Source organism: Megalops cyprinoides, chromosome 10 (assembly GCF_013368585.1).
Source record: "Megalops cyprinoides isolate fMegCyp1 chromosome 10, fMegCyp1.pri, whole genome shotgun sequence".
Taxonomy (NCBI): Eukaryota; Metazoa; Chordata; class Actinopteri; order Elopiformes; family Megalopidae; genus Megalops; species Megalops cyprinoides.
This window is the reverse complement of record NC_050592.1, coordinates 29,787,070-29,807,156: the sequence shown is the minus strand read 5'-3', so window position 1 is coordinate 29,807,156 and position 20,087 is coordinate 29,787,070. Positions and strand designations below refer to the sequence as shown.

The 20,087-nt window shown below is 44.0% G+C and overlaps 1 protein-coding gene across 1 annotated transcript in view; it reads left to right on the top strand.

The window, feature by feature from the left end:
- The first annotated feature begins 1,673 nt into the window (after positions 1 to 1,673).
- itga8 (integrin, alpha 8) overlaps positions 1,674 to 20,087 on the top strand; it is a 66,335-nt gene continuing 47,921 nt past the window's right edge. Inside the window, exons 1-12 of the mRNA XM_036538092.1 lie at positions 1,674 to 2,038; positions 2,438 to 2,571; positions 5,655 to 5,755; positions 6,550 to 6,673; positions 8,169 to 8,230; positions 9,596 to 9,641; positions 12,916 to 13,041; positions 13,490 to 13,534; positions 15,453 to 15,496; positions 16,717 to 16,773; positions 17,062 to 17,114; positions 18,834 to 19,039. Coding sequence (XP_036393985.1) covers positions 1,866 to 2,038; positions 2,438 to 2,571; positions 5,655 to 5,755; positions 6,550 to 6,673; positions 8,169 to 8,230; positions 9,596 to 9,641; positions 12,916 to 13,041; positions 13,490 to 13,534; positions 15,453 to 15,496; positions 16,717 to 16,773; positions 17,062 to 17,114; positions 18,834 to 19,039 — 1,171 coding nt within the window. The 5' untranslated portion in view covers positions 1,674 to 1,865. The remainder of the gene's footprint in view (positions 2,039 to 2,437; positions 2,572 to 5,654; positions 5,756 to 6,549; positions 6,674 to 8,168; positions 8,231 to 9,595; positions 9,642 to 12,915; positions 13,042 to 13,489; positions 13,535 to 15,452; positions 15,497 to 16,716; positions 16,774 to 17,061; positions 17,115 to 18,833; positions 19,040 to 20,087) is intronic.

Below are 20,087 nucleotides of genomic sequence, written 5' to 3'. Positions count from 1 at the left end.
TTCATCGGACCACTAATTGTTTAAGGCTTTTTTTATTTGTTTCTAAACACCTGCTACATTTTATGCATGTGTAATGGCTGCACTCATCTGGTTTCCTCAGTCTTGGCAGGCAAAATCATAACAAGACTGAATTAGAAGAAAATTGACTGAAATGTGCGCAGACACGGGCATTGTGGAACATTGTTTTGATTATCATTGTCCTATTACACGCCTTGCATTTTTATCAGCAAAACGAAGAGAATATTTATATATCCTTCCCCACGTTTCTGGCAGTCCTTAAAAATCCTGAAGTCAGGCATTTAAAATAAGCACAATTAAATATGGACACGACAAAAGTAATTGGTGAACTTGTTTATTCGCATTTTATTCTTCAAATCAAATTTGAAAATCAGTTTTAACAGCAACACGTTTTGATGTTTTATTTTACTTTGACAAAAGGAACGTGCCTTTTATTTCAGCTGACGTGAATGACAGCCCATTCCGCTCAATAATGGTCATTCGATGCGAGCTGTTTTGAAAATATTCGAGAGTGATGAAAAACAGCATCGCAGACTCGCTCCGTTACGAGGAACACTAGGTCTCTAGTCACCCACCCAGGGTACTGACATCAGACCTGCTTTAAACAAGCAAGGAGGTCGGCAAACACGTACGAATGCAAGTTCTCATGCTGGATGTGAGCTTTCAGCCAAAGACAGCACACAGGAACAAGTTCAGTGAAACCGGCCTCCGTGTTTACCATCTGGTGCAGTCAAGGTTGCGCCCCATGGAGCAAAAGTTAATTTCCGTGGAACGCAGATGCGAGCTCGTGTGCAACTCGCGTCTGTTTTTCTGCTACATGCATGCGCGCGTCACTGATCTTTGCCGACCAAATACCCTTGAACTACACCTGTTTATCGTCCCATGCGGTCAAGAGTTAGTCAACACGAATTCGTGACTAAGTCCGCCCATGCACAGCATTTTTTTCAGCATTTTACAACCACGGCATGAGGTGGTTTCTAACTTAGACAGGTGGAATTCTACCACACATGTATATGTACCGTGTTGTCCTTATTTCTGCGCTTTTGAGTTTGTATTTGAAAAAGGTATGCTTCTTTGAATGTTCTCTGAGGGAAAAGTTAAGTGGATAGGACACGCGCATGTTTTGAGGGTGAAGTGAAATTAGAGACAGAGCTCGGTTGTTGTGGAACAAGCCAGCCTGATACGATTAAACTTCAAAACAATGATGATGTCTGCAGTCTTGGCGCTGGATGTGAAAATCTTCGTATTTACCATTTTAGAAAGGGATGAGGACTGGGCAAGCTTCAGCGATCTTAAATACCCGTGGAAATCCCTTGCCCCTTTTACAAGCGTCAGTTTTAGACATCTTATGCACATAATTACAGGTAATTATATTCAGCTCCTAAGTACCCTTTTTCAATTACGCCTAGCGGAAACGAAACATTCCAAAGTCACGAAATACATGTAAACATTATAGATATGAAGGAATGATATCCGAATTAAAAAGGGAAATACAGACCATTGAATGACTATTACCGTTTTCCTCAGACCGCCGCAAAGAGCCCCTTTTCCTTAAAAGGACTTGACCGGAAGACGCGTCTTGCGTTGTGATGTGGTTTGGAGTTAGCTGATGTAGGGGACTATTATATGCAGTGGAGTCGCTCACATTGCAGGAGGTGCTGAGTGGATGCTAGGGAACGGAGCGAATGAATGGAGTGTTCTTGCCTTTGGGAACTGCACTTTTGACAGCCACTAGTGCGAACCCTGCAGATAAAGTTGGAGCGGAATAATTCCTTTTGAATCACCTTGACAGAGGAGTCTTTTTCGTTTTTGCTGGGAATATTGCAGGTGACTTTTGGGCTGTAAGCATGTCTGACTGCACTCGGATGATTTTTCGTTTGGCTTTGTACCTTTGTCCCCTATTATTCGGAGTAGCTGCATTCAATTTGGATTTAGAAAAACCAACGATGTACAGCGGTCCTGAGGGTAGTTATTTCGGCTACTCAGTAGACTTCTATCGACCAGCACCGGACAAAAACATGTAAGTGTGATATTTGTACGCAGTGGTATTATATATTCGCGTTAGCAAACTGAAATTAACCCCTCGGATCGATCTCCAATCTTGCATTGTATGACAGCCTACCTACTTAAACCAAGGTTGCGTGTACTACATCTTCAGCACCACACTCTGGACCAAGTTTCGGACGCACTTATTTTGTAACTATACCTGTTTTTACGGTGCTATGATAAATATGCATATTAATAAATAATAATGATATGCGGCATGTAATAGCACACAGTGTGTCATTAGCTTGCAGTTTTATATAGTAGATGAGCTTAGTGCGGTGATTTTTCAATATATGTGATAGAGGTTAATTTCATCATTATCGGTTATCATTCATAGTTTATGATAATACCATCGATTGCTCTGTTATTTCAGCATGAGTGTCTTGGTTGGGGCGCCCAAAGCGAACACATCTCAGCCGGGCATAGTAGAAGGAGGAGCCGTATATTACTGCTCCTGGCCGTCTACAGACCCGACCTCCTGCCGCCAGATTCCCTTTGATATTGCCAGTAAGTACAGTTGTTTGTACAGGTCTTTTTGACGCACGTGTACAGGCTTATGGACCTTACTTTTAAGGTCCAAACTTTTCCCGTTCGTTCCTCCCACGTGCCTAGTCATCTCAGAACATTGTTTTAACCTGTAATCCTATACATTTGTTTGATTTTTTTTTTTTTTTTTTTTTACATTTTTCAGTTTTCCTTCTGAAGTACAGTGTCAGTACAAACAAGTTTCATTATTTCGTGTGTTTATTTCTTGTTGTTTTGCTGACTGATTGCGCTTGCTAATAACCACAATCAACACATGTTTTTGATATAATAATAATAATAATAATAATAATAATAATAATAATAATGCAGGCTAAATCGAAGCGGAGAGCTTCGTCCTTCTTTGTCTATCGCGACTTGTGCTAATGAATCTATCCCACATCCATCAAATAGTTAAGTCTCATCCATGTGGTTTATTTTAGGTTTCAGGAGCAAAGTAATTTCCATATGTTGCCCAAGAAGTCCAGTAACTTTACCCTGATGGATAATCTGGCTCAGTTCAACTGTCTTTGCGAATAATAAATCACGCGCCTTTGTCAGATGATTTTTACTTAGTTTTCACTTTTTAGGAATAGAAACTTTTGAAAAGATAATAGGTAGTATTTCTTTTAACATTTATAATGTCGATATAGTTATGTTTTCTGGACACATAGTGTAGGCTATTACATCAGGGCATTTCACAAATGCAGTGCAATGTAAAATGAGTAACGTTTTAGGAATTGTAGAACAGAGTTATATTGTGCAGAGCTGTTGAGATGGTTGTGGGTAGAGGGTAGCTGTCCTTGCACGGAAAACTGGTATCTGTGGGCAGTTTGTGCCTGAAACATACAATTAAACTTGGACGAACGCAAGTTAATGTTGCGTCGTCTGTTCTATGCTTTGTGGCATCGTCTGGATGTTTTAAACCAGTCGTCACTCTGTACTCAAATATTTTGAATCAAACGTAAGTTAATAAAACCTCTTGAACAACACTTCCTTTCTTATCAAGCAAACACTGTATTCCCTTAACGGCTGCATGTGCGTTGCCCAAGAACGTCACGTCTGAATCGACTGAGTTGGCTGTGGAATTTTGCTAACCGCATATCTAACAAAATCGCAAAGATGCTTGATTGTCCATTCCTCAGAGGTGGAAAACCTCTCGTTTTCTTTATACTCTTTCCAGAGAACGCACCTTTCATTATCCATTTATTCTTTATAGTTAATTAGGTCTGAATCCGCTACAGCTGGACATGTTTATTACGGTTTAATAAGTCACACAGAAACCCCGTGTACGTTCGAATTGGTAATAGTATTTATCATTCGATGCCCGTGACAGCAGCGGTTAGTAGGCTTCGGAGCTCGGCGACTGTGCTGGCAGTCGGGGGCGGATGTAACATGAAAGAGGTCTAGAACTGAACGGCTTGCAACTATTACGGAAGTTCGTTTTGATGGGGCGATGGCGAGTCGCGTTGTGGGGGATGCAGCGGGGGGCCAGAGGCAGAGGGCTGTGAACACATGCGAATCCAGTTTACGTCAGGGACTTTAGGGTGAAAGCAGGGTATGTCTGCTCTTTATTATAACCTGAAATTCATCACAGTCGGACCATGCCCACCCCCTCCCGCTTCTCCCCAGATGGTCGCTCTTTCCCGGCCCTTTAACGCGCCGACCCTGCCGCGTGTTGGCCCATCTGCAGAAGCAGGCATCTTAATCACTCGCAAACTCCCCTGCACTGTCCACTCCGTACTGTCCAGAGGATAGCTCAGTGGGGAATGCATGTTAAAATGTGTTGTCTCCACTTGACCTTTGACCCCCCCCCTTTTATGCCTTCAGTCTGTGGCATTCTGAGAGGCCCCACCAGTTTAAGGAGGATGAAAGATGGAACAACAGCAGGAAGGTCACATCGACTCGATGTACATAAGGTGACGCGTGCAAAATATCACAGGCATCTGGAAATAATCGATCTTGACACGGAGGAGGTTTCTGCAGCTTCTCTGTAGCGCGTTCCTTTGTTTATGGAGGTGACAATCCTGATCCATGACTCATTGGCCAGAAAGAAAACAAACAGCTATAACGCACCATTTCTAAGACTGTTATCATTATTGCAGTTGTGATTAAGCACTGGTGCTGATGCTTTGTTTCAAGTAGCAGCGAGATTTAGTTATTTTTGGCATTAAAAATGGTTCAGCCCTTTGTCGTATTCCTTAAGTGTAAGAGGCGCATTCATTAAGGTGTCCCTTCTTTAAGCTGTCGTACCAACGGCAGCTACTAAAATGCTTGCTTATAACTGACAGGTATGCTCATGCAGTTCGCATTAAGGCCTTAATGCTTATTAACTCACATCGTGAGAAATGGCATCCAGGTGTCAGTGAGGGCATGCTTTTGTGCCCAAGGTCACAACTTGCAAGGCGATCATGTTGCACCTGTCAAAAACATGATGTAAACAACCCCAGGTCTGGCCCAGTATTCGTAGTTTTTATGATGTGGGGCTGTTTAGAGAGCTTTCCCACCCCGGCCGTGCGTTTAGCCGAGGGGCACGGGCGCGCAGGAAGCCAATGACTTCATACGGAGAGACCCCAGGTTGATGGTTTTTTATGAGGTGCGGATCGTGTTGGGCCCTAAGCAGGGACAGCTGTGTCTCACTAAGCCGGAATGGGCTGCCCTGAGCAAGGCTTCACCCGGGAGCAAGCACCGCTCTCTCCGCACAGCTGCATTTTATGGAGAATTCTCTATTGTGTTTATGTCATATTCATTTCTTTTATGGGATGACAAGTAACTAAAATTTGTTTGATTTTTTTTTTTTTTTTTTATGCCTTTACATGAAGTGCAGCTTTGTCAATAACAGCTTATGTAACTGCATTTGTCACCGTGCACTTGCAACCATCCATTTGAAGCCTTGAATTTGTAACTGCAATTTGACCATACACTTGCCAATGTCTTTTCTCACTGTAATAAAGAGCCATAAACCTCTACGCTGTTTTATTTTCCTGCTGGGCCTCTTGCTGCCAAGGGTGTTGCTCACAAGTGAAGCTTATCTCCTGCTCGGTTTGTTTCTTTCTCCCTTCCTGCAGATAACAGGATGATCAAAGTGAACGGGACCCGCGAACCCTTGGAATTCAAATCCAACCAGTGGTTCGGAGCCACGGTCAGGACGCATAAAGGCAAAGTCGTGGTAGGTACAGAGCAGCATGTAGGTAGGGGAATTTTACGGAGCTCGCCTCCTCAAACCACGAGCAGCTATTTTCCTTGGCAAGAGCTATTGGCACTGCATTATGCGTGAGAGTGCCACTGCTCTTTTCTGCACACAGGGAGGGATCCAGCAGGTTACTGTGAGATCGGGCCAGGGAAAGGGCCAGATTGGGTGCATGGGGTTATGTAATCTTACTGACAGAGGGGTCTGCATGGGTGGCACAGAGGTTAATGAAGAGGAGAAGAATGTTACTGTATTTTGTGTTGTTCAGTATGTCTGACATTTTCCATGTGTCCGCTTGGTCGGTCTTCACTGACCTTAAAGGGTAAGATTTCCCTTCAGTACAAAGGGTTATTGCAATATCATGACCTCATGTAATGAGATACATCCTTTATAGTGCATTCTGTTATGTGTGCCAATGTATTATTTAAGGTATGTATGTAAGGTATATGCATCCATGAAGCTATGTATAGATGCATATATATATATATATATATATATATATATATATATATACATGTATCTTCAGCAAAAATGATGGTGATAATGACAAGTACTGTTTAAAAGTAGAACTGATTGAAAGGATGTTCGTTTAGGGTCTAGGCTGGTGTTAATTAATAGGATTTGACTGTATGTTTAGGAGCATGCAGTGTCAAACTGAACATCCAAAATTTAGTTGCAAACCATCTAGATACATCCCACATTGCCACAGCATTGCAGAGATGTTGTGAAAACATTACTGTCCTGTAACTGACCCTGGATCTGTGTCCTACCAGGCGTGCGCCCCGCTGTACCACTGGCGGACAGTGAAAATGAGCAGCGAGAAGGACCCGGTCGGCACCTGTTACGTGGCCGTCCAGAACTTCAGCGCCTACGCCGAATACTCACCCTGCCGCACCAGTGAGCACGCTCCCATTCACACCTTCACAAGGCATACATTGCACCTACGTAACCATGACATCACTGCCTTGTGAACTATTTACTAAGTATTTGCAGTGCTTTCAGATAATATTTGCCAAGTGAGCATTGTTGTAAAGTATGACAATATTGTGCTGGAAAATTCCTTTACATTTTTTGACATAATTCCTCACACAGCCCCATGAATGTTTTATAAAGTAGTAATGTTGTGTCCGTGTACATGGTATGTATTTTTTATGAATTCACTTATGAGGGTCCACACACTGTAAAATATGATTCTACCCATTGAGCTTTAAAAAAACATTGTTCATCTAATCATGAAATCAAGCAATAACAAACAAGTCACACCCGCACAGTTGCAGTAATTTCATAAAAAATGCACACCACTGCCAAAAGAATGTGACATAACATACACAATGATAAAAGGGCCATCAGCTTTTATTTGCTTCAGAGGAATTTCCTGCAATTTTCATATTATTTAAATATTTTTTAAAGACACAGGTCAAATTAGGGGCTCATTCCACTTTCAACAACATTTAAAAAATGTGTTATAAAAATGTAAGTTCACATGTTCCTACTAAATGTGTGAGTTGTACAGCAGATATTAGGTCACATGACTTTCAACTGGGCATCAAATCTTTTTTTTGGCCAATCAGGCATATGAAATATCTAAGCATGCTGGTATAAATGTCTACACCAGCAGGACAGAGAAGCTCTTCTTGAAAACATCGTCTGCTATGTAAAATTATTGTCAAAACAATTATTCAAAATGTATACGTATGCTTGTGATTGGAATTCTAATCACACCATTAAACGGTGGCCAGAGAGAAATATGTTGTAACAATGTAAGGGAGACATATTACTTTTAAACGTTTCAAATGCTAAGTCAAACACAGTTAAGAGCCAGATGCTTTAAGTGCATGTCAGCCAGCACCCGTGCCAGTGAATAACAGTAAATGTTAAGACTGTGCGTAACTCGATCTCATTCTGCCCCTGTGGGTGGCACTCATGAATGATTCAATGTTCTTGCCCTGCACAGTCCTGCTCTTTGTAAAGCAGCTACTTTAGGAATTAATAACTTAAGCCTTATTTATAGCTATGGCCGGGTCTCAGGCTTAAGAATGGAGCAGGGTTCTGGGCCCAAAAACAGCCTTGGCGTTTGGAACTTGTACTGTCATGGTGAAACTTCCAGGTGCTTGTGCAAGCTCCGGGAGTTATTCATTACAGAAGTGTTTGCTTGTGGTTGACCGCGGGGGGAAACGTTAGAAAAGTTACAGATCTAGACATGTCGTTAAATCAAACTCTTGACACCCTACCTAATCTGAAATCACAACAGTAGTGTGAGCACTCCCTTTCTCAGAGAGCTGTTGCTAATAGTGCTGCCCACCATGGCCCGGCTGGTGGACCTGTGGTTATGATTTGAGTGGTATGCGTGCTGCAGTCGGTCTCTTAAACGACTGCCTTTGTTTCCTGACAGACGATCCGGACCCAGAGGGACAAGGGTTCTGCCAGGCCGGATTCAGTGTGGATTTTACAAAGGTAAATTCTTGTCATCTCTGAATCTTGTGACATCACCGAATTCCATTCAGTCAGGTGACAAAGGAGACACACAAACTGCATTGCATCCCATCCTACCCAGCTGTAAATTAATTCATCTGACAAGCATTAGTGACAGTTTTGTGAACTGCCAGCCTGATGCGAGCGAAGTGCAAATACAAACTCCTATTAAAACACCCATTTGCGTCAATGCCGCCAAGTTACCCCAGGCCGAAGCTTCTGTCCGCTCGTTAAAAAGCTCACAGCATCCTGTTGGAACGTTGTGACCTAAGACGGACAACACACAGGTCGAGCACAATGGCCTGGCTGTCGGGGGACCCAACAAAAAGGGGGCAGAAAGCAGGACAAGGGCAAGGTTTCGGAGGATGCGCCGTGTCTCAGTTTCTCTGACCTGCCCGCACCCTCACACCACACAGGACTCCCAGAACAGGAAGTAGCGCTCTCCGCCTCTGGAAGACAGCAGGATAGGGCTGTTTCCCGCCCGTCTTCTCCGCTGTCACGTACGGTAGATAAACATAAGCCCCCTGTCAGCCGGCACGCCATCGCTCCCGGCTACATTAACCCAGAACACATGCACAAATACGGGTCTTTGTAGATCAGTGATCCTTTCAGGGATGTCGTTGGCTGCACGGTAATTCGTTATCTCAGAATTGATGTGAACGTTGACTAATATTCATGAAGTCTTTCAGAAAATGCTCCCACACACATATGACCTGGTCTTCATTGACATATTGCCAGCATACACATCAGCTCACATGAAAGCCTTGATACTAAGCACATACAGGAGACCCTTGCCATTCACAGCAGATACATTCTGGTGATCCCCATGAAATGTAGAAATCTGCATATACCGTACTGTACTGATCATATAGACATGCGCACAAAGGTGATTTGTTCTAACACCATTCTTGATGTAAAAACAATGTAATAAACAATGATTGTAATAATGTAATAAACAATGATTACCATCTATGTATATGTAATAATCCTATAAAGCCATACAGTATGTCAAATAAACCCATGCAATATGTCAAATAAATGTAAGAGGGCGTGGGTTGGCATGGAGCTGCACAGTCCGGGAATGGAGTGCAAGAACTGCCTGGCAAGAACGCTCAAAATCACAAATCACAAATCAGAGGAAGGCGAGGGTCTCTTGTGCAAGCAAGTGCTTGGCATGGGCTCAGTAGCATGACTGACAAAGATGTCCTGCAACGTATCACAAGCTCAGTCTCCACATGACTGAGGCCATTTTGAAATTTGGACAGCCTATCAGCGCAAGTGTTGTGCAGTGCCTTCTCAAGTGAAATTTTGGCATTGTGCAAGTAATCTCTCTCTTTTTTCCAACAGGAGGGAACATTAGTGGTGGGAGGACCAGGCAGCTTCTACTGGCAAGGTAAACTGCTCTCCAAGTCTTGCCAATGATAAAGGGCCCTGTGGCTAGCAATCGCCTCACTGGGAAATAAGGAAGTTTTGTCTCTTCCAAAGACAAAAGGAATGTATTTTTCCCAGGCCCCTGTTCTCCACCCTCTTTTGTAAAACTGTGCATGGAAAGATCTTCAGTGGAGGGACTTATCACTCTCCCCTAAGTGCATCAGTCTGACTCATTGAGACTAAGAAATGAGGGATCGGCTCCAAACTGCGGTATTTATTGCAAAACGTATTGACTGTGCTGTTAAAATAATCACTTACTTTCAGCCATATCAGTACCTGCTGTTGCTGCATTTTTATAATTTATAGACTGAAAAGGGATTGGAAGTGATCTGAGGGACTGTCAAAGATAAGATTATGAAAACAAAGTTTAAGTTGCATGATTATTCACATTGCCGTTGTATAGATTGTCCAATTACAATTAAAAGTTCAAAGGGCAAACATCCAAAAATGTCTGTTTTAAACTGCTGTAGCTATCATAGTTCGGAGTTTAGAGTTTTGTAATTCCTCTTTGGAATATACCATTTGGTCACTCGCCAATTATGAACGGAAGGAGCAGAACTCTGCCGAGGTTTTGAAGAGCAGGTTTCCTAGGCCAGATTTGTTCCTAATGGATTTCCAATTATTTCTTCTTGCTTTTGACATGAGGCCATTATTAATGGCCCCTGTCCCATTGTGGTTGTAATTCTCATGAAGGTCCTCTGGTTAACTGATGCATAAAGAGCAGCAAGAGCACTCATCAGCATTGGGGAGAAGCTGCACTCACTCTGGTAATGGGCAATCTCAGAGAGATCTCATTCTGAACCAGCCCCCCCAACCCCCCCTCCCCCTTTTTTTTCTCTCTGAAAATTCACCCTCCACTTGCAACAGGAAGTTTGGGTGGGCTGGTCCTCATAGCCCTAATGACCTTATTAAAATGAAATGGAGCACAATCAAATGTTCCCCGTGTGGTAGGATGTGTATGTTTTTCTAAACAATGGGTCTGGAAAGAAAGGCCTCGTTTTGGGGCTTAATTGCACATGCATGTTGTGGATGGAGGCAGCTCCACACAGAGCTGGAGGACAAGTGACGTTTTTTCAGATGGGGGAGCTTTGGACCATTGCTGCTGATGAACTTTCAGAATGACAGTGACAAAAATCACATGAAAGTCCAGGAGGTTTTGAACACTTGTACCACCTTTAAGATGGAGGGAGATTGTTAATGGCCCTTCTCAGACATGTGGGGCGAGTCCACTTACCCTCATTTAATGGACAATTACAGATGTGGGCGGGGTCAGACACGCTGCCTCATCGCATGTTTTCCTTTCCCATGGTCACCTCCTTTCATAATCCCTGCGCAGGCATCTCGGCAGGAAATTACATTTTGTGAAAATGGGTAGATTGGACGGCTCCTCTTCGAGAAGAGGTGGGTAATTGTATCTGCCATATGCAACGACGTCCCAGGCGAGCGAGCTTGGACCGCAAAAGCCCTAATTGGATTTCAGACAATTGAATAATGGCATGCTCACATGGTTTACCATAGATCACCATGCTTAATGTTTGGGAAGATCCCCAGTCCTTCAAAAAAAGAGTTCATATTTATTAAACCTTTGAGATCATCATCATTTTAGGTAGGGTTTGTTTCTTAAGAATTTCAGGATTGTTTTTTTTAACTGGCCAAGATGAACGTCTTGGCAGGAGAAAGATGGCTTAAGATGGATTCTCCAAAGCAAACATTACCCATGATACCTGATTGTGCACGTCCTGTATGACACATTCATCTCTGACGCCAGAGCCCAAACCCAGAGCGCACAAACAACCCTTGGGCCAAACTGTCCGTCTTAGCCCTGTCCTATGGCTCACCATCTGAGTGACGGCTAGCCGAGGAAGTCTCGCACTACAGCGAGAGGCGAAGGATTTCCTCAGCCCAGCTTGTCGTGCACTGGCAGGATGTGTGTGTGTGTGTTTCAATCAGCGACTCTGGCGTTTGCAGCTGGACAGACGGTCGCATTAAGGAAGATTGATTTGAGGGCCCGCGCTAGAATAGAAATGCAGATGTAAATATAGCTGTGGATTGTTTAACCTTTTGTTCAAACAGAGAAAAAGCTGCACGGCTGCCTTGCTCAAACACAGTATAAATAAGAAAGCCTGAATTCTGCCGCCTTTGCTCTTTCCAAAGGGGAACTCGGTAATATATGTGCATACGTATATGTGTAGGTGCAGAGGCGGAAGATAAATAAGGCCTTTGGAAAAACAAAGTGGAGAGTCTTGGCACTGCATCAGGGGCTGAGGGAGTTTGCTCTCCGGTTTTTAAAATCATCTGTGTTCTTTTCCTGCTGTTCCTTCTAATGACATGTTTTATGAGTCCTCTGAGATGAGCAACTTGTGTAGCGTTCCATCTAGAGGGAGGTTAGTCTTTTGAACCTCTTTAGTGCAATCACGCGTTGAAGGAGGCCAACAAGCTTGCCGTTAAGATTGCAAATATCTGTGTTTAAAGGTGTTTCGTGTTTGCATACACATACTGTAGAGAGCTGAATCACAGCACTGGTGGAAGGTGTAGAATTCCATGTCGTTCTTTGTGTTACTGCATAATCAGACCTTGAACTTAGATGTTGTTTATAATTTTCACATCTGTGCGAGCCACGCCGCCGTCTGAGGTGATTGCTCTCAAAGTGACAGGATCCGTTTGGTTCCCGGCTGTGCGCTGATGAGGAGATCAAGCTGCTTGAGTTGTCTGATGATCTGCGGCATCAGACCCGTGGGCCCCGTGGTTTTCTTAAACATCTGAAATGAACACAGCAATGTACACTTGGCCTTGTGACTGTACTGTAGTTGATGACCTCACAGGAAAACTGCCACAGCTGTGGTGGCAGTTTAGCACAGTAGTAAGGAGCGGTGCTTGTAATTAAAAGGTTGCTGGTTCGATCCCCTGCTGGGGCACTGCTACTGTATGCTTGGGCAAGGTACTTAACCCAGAATTAGCACCGTAAATATCCAGCTATATGAATAGATAAAATTGTAATCTGTGTAAATTGCCATGGATGAGAGCCTCTGCTAAATGGCAATAATGTAACCTCACCCCATGTCGGCCCAGACCCCGCACTGTGCTTTCATTAGACTAGAGATGACTCTTCTCTCAGGACTTCCCCATAGAGCTTCACCACTCTGCATCAACCCCTTTTATTTCCAGACTTTTTAGTCTTTTGGGGACCAGGTTGACAAGTTCTAATCTTCACAAAACTCCCCCGTGTCTAACCACAGGTCAGGTGATAACAGCAGGCATCGCCGAAATCCTCAACGGCTACTCCCTGAAGGCCATCCTGAGGAAGGTGACCGGGGAGAAGCAAACAGGGGCCGCCCCCGACAGCTACGACGACAGCTACCTCGGTAAGTAGCCCCGCCGGGAGCGGCCCAGCTTTCTGAGGCACGCCTTCCCCTAGAGCAGTTATGTATCAGCCCAGCCGTGAAGCCCGCATGCTTTACGACCCGAAACCCTGAACAGATGTTTTTATCGGGCTCTGGCGATGCCTTGGTTTCAGGGTTGGCAAATACCTTGTAGGAGCCCCTCTGCTGAGGGGTCGGTGAGGGTGTCCCTTAACCCCGGCCCGTTTTCTCATGCCGGCGCAGGTCCAGTTAGGCTCCAGGCCAAAAAGCACGGTACTGTGCTGACTTGGCACAGGGTGGAAACTGGGGTGGGACTCAGTCGGCCATGGTTGACTGCCTGAATACCCCCCCCCTCCCAGGTGATGAGATTGCCATGTGTCCTCAGAGTGAGCCTTCCTCTCCTGTCCCCTGTGGGACACCTGGTCACCCCCCCTCCCTCCTGTTTCTGCAGGTTACTCGGTGGCAGTGGGAGAGTTCACGGGAGACTCTGAGCAAGGTAGGTTACTGTATGAAAATGCAGCCTGCTGCATCCTCACACTGCATGCCAAGGTGTTGAAACTGAAACCCCTGCATTCATTTTTTTTTTTTTATAAATAAATGCAGGTGTTTTTGTTTCATTCTTTTTTATGATAGCTGAACTTGAATGATTTTTGTGAAAAAATAAAAGGAAAACCTGAGTTTTATTGTATTGTATTAGTACAATATTATACAATACTGTTAATAGTATTGTATTAATACATTTCAAGTCTGAAATATATTCTTAGGCTTCAGTGTATAACAGTATATTTCGTTTTTGTGTGGGTTGCCTTTGAATCCAAAGTTATTGACAAATGGGACCAGAGGGTCAGACGAAAACTAAAATAAAATTGTGGGCTTCACTCCACAAGAGTGAAATCCAGTGATAGAGTGTCTGTCTCTGAATTATATGGGGATTAAAGGATGTTTTCAAGGAAGGAAAAATCCCACTTGAATGCAAGTGATGATTGATTATTGTGGAAATAATATGCATGAAGTCCATACAAAGGCGCACATGGAAGCACATAATGGAATTAGTCCAGAGGATGCCACATAATGTGTGCCTCCCTTCAGTAATAGGGTTTTCATTGACTTCATTGCACTTTGAAGACAGCTGAACTTCAGCTGTTTTGGGTCTTCCACAAATTGGACATTATAATGGGAATCCCATGAATGAATTACAGTTCTGTGACAAACAACATCTGCCAGAAGATCAAGTAAGGAAATATGTCCCTCATCGGCCCAGCAATTTTGCTGCTAAACTGCAGTGATTTATTGAATGTGTTCCAGTTCCAGCCTGCTTGCTTGCCGTGGACCTGCGGCATCATCACATGTGGGCCCTCTTCTCCTCCCATTCTTTGAAAGCTCCTTGCAGTTACACTCGTGATTTTGTCAATCCCACAAACCCCGTGTCTCGAATGTCTATGTTTGAAGCCAAGGATCTGCTTGGGGGCCATCGTGGCAGGGGGGTGTCAGTGTTGGGGGGGAGGTGGTCCGTCACATTTGTCAAGCTGGGGGGGAACAGCAAGGGGGGGGGGGGGGCAGGCTGGGCTTTAAAACGTCCATGCAGAGTCCCAACCCATCAATCAGCCTCAACTCAGCACTCAAATGAGCAACTGTTGTTATCGTGGAGGGTTTGTCAGGGAAGAGCTGTCTGTCAACTGCCAATCTCCATCTGTCTCCTATTCCCCCCACACCTCTTGAGTCCCTGTCAGTAAGAGCATGTTACAAAGAGCAGGCATCATCACAAACAGAATCTCATTTAAAGGGTCTCTGCTTATAGCACAAACTGTCTGCAGTTACACTTAAAGTTACTCTGGAATGTGCATGTGTTCCTGATATGAGTTTGAACCTTTCTCCTGAAAAAAATCCAAGTATTTGAAATGACCCCCGGCGAAAATGCATTGGGAATTACTAACTGGATAACAAATCTGATCTGTAAATGCTTGGTACGTCCAACCAAACACATTCCTTGGTTTCTTTTTCTTATAGCGTCTCCATTAGTTTTCCTTGAGCTGTTAACTTGGGGGTATTGAAACAAGTGGAGAACACTACAGATAAAGGCTCAATGCTCCATCTTGACCAGATGATTTGTGAAATACTGTAAAGGTGCAAGCTCATAGACTGTGTTTGGGGTGTCATGTGACACTCCCACAGAGGTGTAAACACATGCTGACTCGTCAGTCGGTGTGCGAATATTTGAGTGGCTCCTGGCTCCCCTGGGACAGGGGAACATGAGACTGTGTGTCTCCATTAGCCTTGCTGGCCAGGATTTCAACCAAATAAGCCAGCATTTTTTTTTTTTTTATGAAAATCCGTTACAGTCCAGTGTGTAAACGTGTTCAGGGGAAATGTAAACATTTGAACTGTGCACGTCTCATTCTTTTCTCCTCTAACAGAGCTCATTGCCGGTGTTCCAAGAGGGGCGCAGAACTTCGGATATGTGAGTATACGTCCGTTAGATAGATTGCTACATTTGAGATTTACTCACATTTTTTCCAATTGGAATAGCATCAAGATAAGCATCACTCCTTGTTCGCAGCCCTGCAATCGTTGTCCAAACAGCCCACCACTCCACGAATATTCATAATTCAGGGAGACGCTGCTAGCTATTATCTTAGCGTCTTGGGGCTAGATTGAGATCTTTCTGTGGCAAGGGAAATGGATGTATGTGAGAGTGGTGGGGAAAGGGAGGTAGTTATCTTATCGGAGTGATTCCCATGGGGTAATGTGGAAAGTTCTCCTTAATTACATGCTTTCCGGCAGCATGTGGGGAGCGTTGACCCTGGGTCTTGGTGCCCCTGCCGGGCAAAGGCCGTCACACAGCCACCAGCCTGCACAGGACTGATCTCAGACCTGGGGGCAGGGAGCCAGGGCCTGGAGTAGCTGTCAGCCTGGGTTAGTCCAGGGCTGGGGGAGGCCTCTGACATGATGTGTGTGTGTGTGTGTCTTTCTATGTGAGTATTTGTGTGTGTGTGAGTGTGTGTTTGTCTGTTTGTCTTTCTTTGTGTATCTTTGTCTGTGTGTGCACGTGTATGTGTTTGTGTATGTATGTGTGTGCATGTACATATGCCTGTGTGCATCTTTGTGTGTGTGTCTCTCTGCCGATAGCTGGCTATGTGTGTGTGCATCTGTGCATTTGTGCCTGTTGTGTGTTGTTCTGTGGGGGAGGGGGGTTGTCAATTCTTCAATTCTCCATTCAGAAGGGATTGTAGCCTCTGGGTCACTCCATATGGTTGTTATTTTAGGCCTTATGAAGGAATTTCCAGCCTCCCTGACTCCCTGATGGCTGCGACTCAGAGTCTCATTTTGGGGGGGCTGGGGGCAGTGGTTTCAGGCTGACAAATCACATCTTTGTGGCTGCTTTTTGCGCTTCTGTGTCTGCAGATGAGTGTCTTACTGATTTTATAATCATGTGAGACCATGTCACTGTAGCACAGTAATAGCTAGTGTGCTGGCAGTAATTACTGTCTTTAGCCACAAAGTAGTCTCTGATTTCTGATAATACTAGCATTTTTTAGAATCAATACAAAAGGTGACAACTTTGTCCTTCTCATCACAAATCATTGCAGATGGAGTAAAAAGGTCATAAACAGTCACTTACAAGTCATTATTATCAGCTGAAACATATATATCCACTCAATCTATTTTTTCTCCCTGTAGGTTGCCGTGATAAATTCAACTAATTTAACATTTATTCAGAATTTCACTGGGGAACAGGTAGAGTATTTTTTTTTCAATTGAAGAATGTAATATTAATTTGTTTTATATTAGAAATTCTATCCCTATTTTCTATTCAAAAAAAGCACTCTACACTAGTTTAGCGCCTACCTCAGTATATTACTGACCTCGTAATACTTCTTGATAGCTACTTGTTAGCATTGTGATGCGCTTATTTTGAAGTTGCTCTGAGTGTCTGCTAAATGATGTAATGTAATGTAGAAAGCATGATGTGCTAGCAGTAATTGCAGAGCTTACAGTTAATGGCTGTGTCTATATGTGTTGTAGATGGCCTCGTATTTCGGCTACACAGTAGCTGTGTCGGATCTGAATGGCGACGGGTGAGTTATCTGTTGATATCAAGCTGCCCTGATCATTCTGACATTACGTTGTTGTGTTTAGCTATTTAGCAAAACAAAAAAGAATCCCTGTTCTCACTGCTGCAAGGTCGTCCGTTTGAGCTGTGTCTCTGAAATCCACGGACATTCCCAGAGCTGACAGCCTTCCGCCACGGTGCCTTGTCACCCACTTGGCAGCAGCTACGGGAACAAGAGAGAGAGTGAAGGAGAGAGAGGAAGGGGAGGGAAGAAAGAGAGGGCTGAGGTCCCCATGTCAAAAGCGCAAGCGCTCCCCCCACACTGTGCAGCAGAGCCTGTGAGAGGGAGCTGCTGTCTCCAGGAGCCTCCACTCCGGCCCTGTGCTCACCCGATCTCAAGGCGGACGACAGGGACAGAAAAAGACTTGGCTGGGATTTGGGCATAATGCCTCTCATGCATGTCCTCAGCGCAATTATGCTGATGCCCCCCTTCTGAATGAATGGATCCTTCAGCGGGAGCCAGGCAGTGAGGATTCTTTGGGAAGAGAGGCCCAGGCGCTCTGAGGCACAGATGGATCTGGTGTGCCCATTACGAAAAGCGAGCCCCCATCTCAGCCAGACTGGCCCCATATAATGCCCTCATATTTGGCAGAATCCCGAAGACCCTTATCTCCCAACAATTTAGGCCATTCATATTTATGCGAAAGGGAGACCGAAGAGTATCATGTTTTATTGGAGTGGATGATATCCAGTTGAATGCTCACATTTTAGCCATTTTTTTTCTTTCATTTCTCTCTTGAACTCGCTGTCCCTTTTATGTTTATTTCATTGAAGCTGCATCTGATGAAAATCTGTTGTTCGGATGGGTTATTTGTTTTTGCCTCATGCCCTACTGTTTGGAAGTGTCATGATTCCATCAATGGTAAACAGAACATATTATGAACAACAGTATGCAGTTGCGGATGACTTGCATGACAAACTGACTGTTGTCATTGCGTTTTTCCATGTGCCTGTTTGCACGGAAAGCCAGCACCATGTCGTTCCTCCGGCTCTTGGAGGACAGACTGTTTGCATTTCTTAATTGCATTAGAAGTTCATTTTATTGTGGTTTTGTGGTACTCTGGCATGATTTGGGAAAGTAACTCACATTTGTTTTTGTTGAAAAAAATGGAAACTACACTAAGAACATTTTGAAGCAATAATTGAGATTGTGTCTTTCATGGCAACATGCTAAAGTATATTGCATCTTAGTTAAAGAATATTATAGCTAGTGCAAAGATTACTGTGCACTTAAAATACAAAGACTTAGAATGTAGCTGTTTTCCAAAACATTCTTGTAGCTGTTTATTCCTTGGCGTTCCTTTAAATTGGCAAAAAATGTTTGCCTCTTTTGAAGGGCTTCAGTTTTTTTTTTTTTGTTTTTTTTTTTTTTGGATGAAGCCATGGTTATATCTGCAAAATAACATGCATAAACGATTTGGCATTTTAACCATGCTAAATCAATGGAAACACTGAGCCATACAAATATGAAAATGAAATGGAAAAACTGACATGGTTTATTTTTCTGTTCGGTATTTCAGATTATGATGTTACACTGAGGAGGTTGCTGTTTTTGTGCTGATATAGCTGTGACAGTTTTAGGGCAGTGGGCATGTTCTCAGAGTCAGAAACTTGTGGGTAATTCACCATGGAAAAGTTTGTTATGATATTTGGGGACCCCATATGCTTGTTTCCTGTTTCTCAGCCGAGACGATGTGCTGGTGGGCGCACCCCTCTTCATGGACCGCGAGTTCGAGAGCAAGCCCAGAGAGGTGGGCCGCGTCTATGCGTACCTGCAGGAGGATGTCCTGACGTTCAGCGACCCCGTCATCCTCACCGGGGCGGACGTGTTCGGACGGTTCGGCAGCGCGGTCGCCTCTCTGGGAGACCTGAACCAGGACGGTTTCCACGGTAAGCCTGCGGTGGGGGGTTCCCAAGCTTGCATCTGTTTTGGCGGTCTCTTCTCTGTTAAGTGACCGATGAACCCTCCACCAGGAGTGCTGCCTTGGGGCCTGACCCATCCGCTGATCTGTAAGTGTGCGGACAGGTCTTGCCCCTCCCTCCACACCCCGCAGACAAATACACAACAAAATCTGTGACACGCTTTTTCCAAGCCCAGCGGCAAAACATCTCTGAAAGGCAACATTTTTATTCCGATCATTGTTCGCCTTTTTTGGGGGGGCAAAAGAGGAAATCCTATTTAACGGTCAAGCGGTCAAACTCAAAGGCACTTTCTTCAGTCAGGATATATAATATTAGACTGTGTCCTCGTGAACTTACCCTGTACTTCCTTCAAAGTAATGAATTACTCAAGGGGTGGTCCTAGTCTCGCTTCATGCAAAATTGTGCTTACAATGCAGATGCACTTCAAGATAGGGCCTTTGATCTATACTTCATTTGTTTGTGTTTTCATGCATGTGATTTATTTTTGAGTTTATTTTATTCATTGATTGATTTCTCCATTGTCCAGTTTTCTGAAAAATGCTGCTTGATTGTTTGAGCTGTACTTTGGTAAATTTTTAAAGCATGCATAAATTAGGGAACCATTACTGGTAACAGATGTACTGGAGTAAGTGATCAATCAATATCAATCAACAAGGCACTGCGGCACTGATTGACTGGATGTGCCAAACGCATTCCCGTGTGACAGCTTTGCGTATCTGTCATGGGAATGAACTTTACACTGTTTAGAATTTAAGCAGAAAAGAGGCTTTATTCTAAGCCATAAAAAAGATGACCTGACTCACTCATTAAGAAATGACACCCATAATTAAACCAGCATGCACACAAAAGTGATTAAGGACAGAAACGTTCCTCGCGCCGTATCTTGTTTCCTTTCGGAAGCGCCATGGAAACGCTTTTGTGTGCTTTTCATCACCTCTTCCTGGAGATGGTTGGGGAAGCAGGTGTGGAAGTGGCCCAGCCCAAACTAATCACTCACAGATTAACCTTCTTTCGA